This window comes from Phaseolus vulgaris, chromosome 1, assembly GCF_051622355.1.
Source record: "Phaseolus vulgaris cultivar YP4 chromosome 1, ASM5162235v1, whole genome shotgun sequence".
NCBI classification, from domain to species: Eukaryota; Viridiplantae; Streptophyta; class Magnoliopsida; order Fabales; family Fabaceae; genus Phaseolus; species Phaseolus vulgaris.
Genome location: NC_143498.1, coordinates 34,525,877 through 34,528,878, shown reverse-complemented (window position 1 = coordinate 34,528,878; position 3,002 = coordinate 34,525,877). Strand labels below are relative to the sequence as shown.

The window sequence follows — 3,002 nt, the reverse complement described above, 5'->3', positions numbered from 1 at the left end:
CTGTGCTAAATTGCTTTGTGTTTTTGGAAAACTGAATTCTGAATCAAGTTTTCTCAAAGTAATTTCATTCTAGACTTAAAAGTTTGCGAAAACCCTCTTTAAACCATTCACCCCCCTCTAGTTTAAAGCCATACTTTCTTACAGTTTTGACCGATAACGAAAAGAGCATAGGGAAAATATTTCGTAGAGATCTACTGCCAGCCCATGCATCCTCCCAAAATCTCACCTTATCCCCACTTCCAACCAATTGCACTATGAAACCAACATACATCTTCTCCCTCACCACAACTCTTACATAGGTCTCTCCACCACCAAGAGTATTTCTTCTCATTGCTACGACTTTGTTCTAGGTCCATACCATACTCAGACAACAAGACTTCTTTCCACAATCCCTTTTCTCCTCTCATAAGCCTCCACTTCCACTTCGCTAAAAGAGAACCATTGAATTTCTTAACATCTTTAACTAACAGCCCTCCCTTCTCCAAAGGACTGCATATTTTCTCCCAGCTCACCCATGGTATCGACCTGTTCTCCCTTCCCCAGCCCCACATGAATCTTCTTTGAATACTGATAATTCTATCACACACCGTTTTAGGCGCCTTGAAGAAGGAAAAGTAATATAACGTTAGAGATGTAAATACTGATTTAATTAGGCATATTCTGCCAGCCATAGACAAAAAACTCCCCTTCCAACCATTAAGCTTTGTGTTTATCTTTTCTATAATCAGCTCCCAATGCTTTTTCTTCTTGGGATTTCCTCTTATTTCCAGCCCCAAGTATTTAAAGGGTACCCTCATTATAGTACAATGTAAGCTCTTTGCATAAACCTCAAGGGTCTGAATTCCAACATTGATTCCTACAAGCTTTGACTTATGGAAGTTGATCTTCAATCCCGAGGCCAATTCATAGCACCTGAGTATTGCTTTTATAGTGAATACGTTAGAGTATGAGTCTTCACATAGGAAGAGGTATCATCAGCGAATTGTAGTATGCTGTCATCGACCTCCTTCCTACCCACCTAGATTCCTACAAGCACATTGGCTCTCAGTGCCTACCTAACAAGCCCAGTTAACCCTTCAGCAACCACAATAAACAGGAAATGTGCTAGGAGTAGAGACTTTGAACTTTGAAGTAGGACTTCCATTAACCAAGATTGACACTGTTGCAGATTCCAAACAACCTCTAATCCACAAGATCCATTTCGTATGGAAACCCAGCCTCTGCAACATCTCAAATAGGAAAGCCCAACTCACTGAATCGTACGCCTTCTCATAGTCAATTTTTAGACACAAACCTCTGCTACCACACCTCCTTAGCTCATCAATAACCTCATTAGGTACTAATACACTATCAAGAAGCCCTCTATCCTTCAGAAAGGCTGATTGACATTCATCAATGACCGAGGCTAGCACTTTCTTCATACGACAGGACAACACTTTGGATATAATTTTATAGAGAGAACCCACAAAAGATATGGATCTGTGATGATCTAACATTGAGGATCCTTCACTTTGGGCACAAGTGCTATGAACGATGCATTACTCCCCTTTGGCATGCGTCCAGAGTCTTGAAAGAAGTGTACTGCATCTAAGATGTCCTGCTTTAGAGCCTCCCAATTGTGTTTAATAAAGTTGAAGTTATAGCCATCTGGGCCTGGGCTTTTTGACCCCTCACACATCCACACAACTTCCTTAACCATCATCTTGGTTATCGAGAACCTCAATTTCCTTCAAAACCCTTTTCTTCTCAGTGCTAAATGTCCAGAAACGTCTCTATTCCATACTTTGAGGTCCCACTTAAGACATTTCAACTTGTTTTTTAGCTTTGTTATGTTGTCTCCTTGAACTGCATACGAACTCCACTTAGCTTTTACCATGTCCTTGAATTTGGGCTCCATTTGCCAAGAATCTATTGTCCTGAAGGGTCTGGGTCCCCAATCTTTTGAGACACATTTCACCACTATTGCACAATGGTCCGACACCTCTCTTGGTTGGATGTATTGTTTTTCCATAGGCCATTTGTGTAGCCAATCATCACACACCAACACTCTATCTAGTCTACTTTTTATTGTACCATTCGCCTTGAACCATGTATACTTCTTGCCCACTACCGACAGTTCCACCAGAAGGTTCCTTTTAATGAAATTATTAAAATCTTTGATCTCACTCTTTTGGCTACCCCTTTCTCCTACACCTTTTCTTTCGTCTGCACATCTAACCGCATTAAAATCTCCACAAAAACACCATGCTCAGATCAGATTGGTATTTTTCATATTTGTTAGTTCCTCCCACAAGGCCACCTTGTCAGTCATATTGCAAGCCGCATACACATTAACCACCACGCATTTTAGCTTTGTGCTAGTATGCTGGCCGAATATTGCAATAAACCCCCTACCCTCCACATGCCTTTCACATATGAATGCTTGTTTGTGCCACATTACTAACATGCTTCCAGCCCCGCTTATACCTTCGTTGTGTATCCAACCCATCTCATTATTCCCCCACAAAGCAAAGCAACGCGCATTCGAAAACTCAGTTATTTGGGTTTCTTGTAGACACACCACTTCCACCCACTCCTTAAAAATAATGTTTTTCAAGTATTTAGCCTTGGTTCCCCCTCTCGCTCCTCTTATATTCAAGTTTGCTATGATCATATAAAACTCCCCTTATTTCCCTCCTCATGCTTCTTCAAAACCTCAAGATCTCTTGCTTCCATTTTTCTATTTCCTTAACCACATCATCCTCATCCTCTTGACAAGCAACCCCGAGCCATTTTCCAGCCACCCAAAGATCAAGTGGTTCTTCGTCTTTTCCATCCTTCCTACATCTGCTATTTCCTTTAGCAATATCTCCATCAGACACAATATTAGAGATTTTATTGACCCTTGAATCTCTACAACTTTCATCGGATATGTTTACTGCTTCAAGTCGGATTTTTCCCTGCGACCTCCTACTGGATTTTCCCAACTCCCACAGCCCTTTACGCCTTCTATGCCTAATTGG

At 41.2% G+C, this 3,002-nt stretch overlaps 1 protein-coding gene across 1 annotated transcript; it reads right to left on the bottom strand.

The window, feature by feature from the left end:
* Positions 1-227: 227 nt before the first annotated feature.
* Positions 228-1,702, bottom strand: LOC150029594 (uncharacterized). The gene is made up of 4 exons (XM_090296261.1): positions 1,495-1,702; positions 1,254-1,378; positions 1,056-1,159; positions 228-912 (listed from the first exon to the last, which is right to left on the bottom strand). Exons 1-4 carry the CDS (start codon positions 1,700-1,702, stop codon positions 228-230), a joined length of 1,122 nt encoding a protein of 373 aa, XP_090152387.1.
* Positions 1,703-3,002: the final 1,300 nt, after the last annotated feature.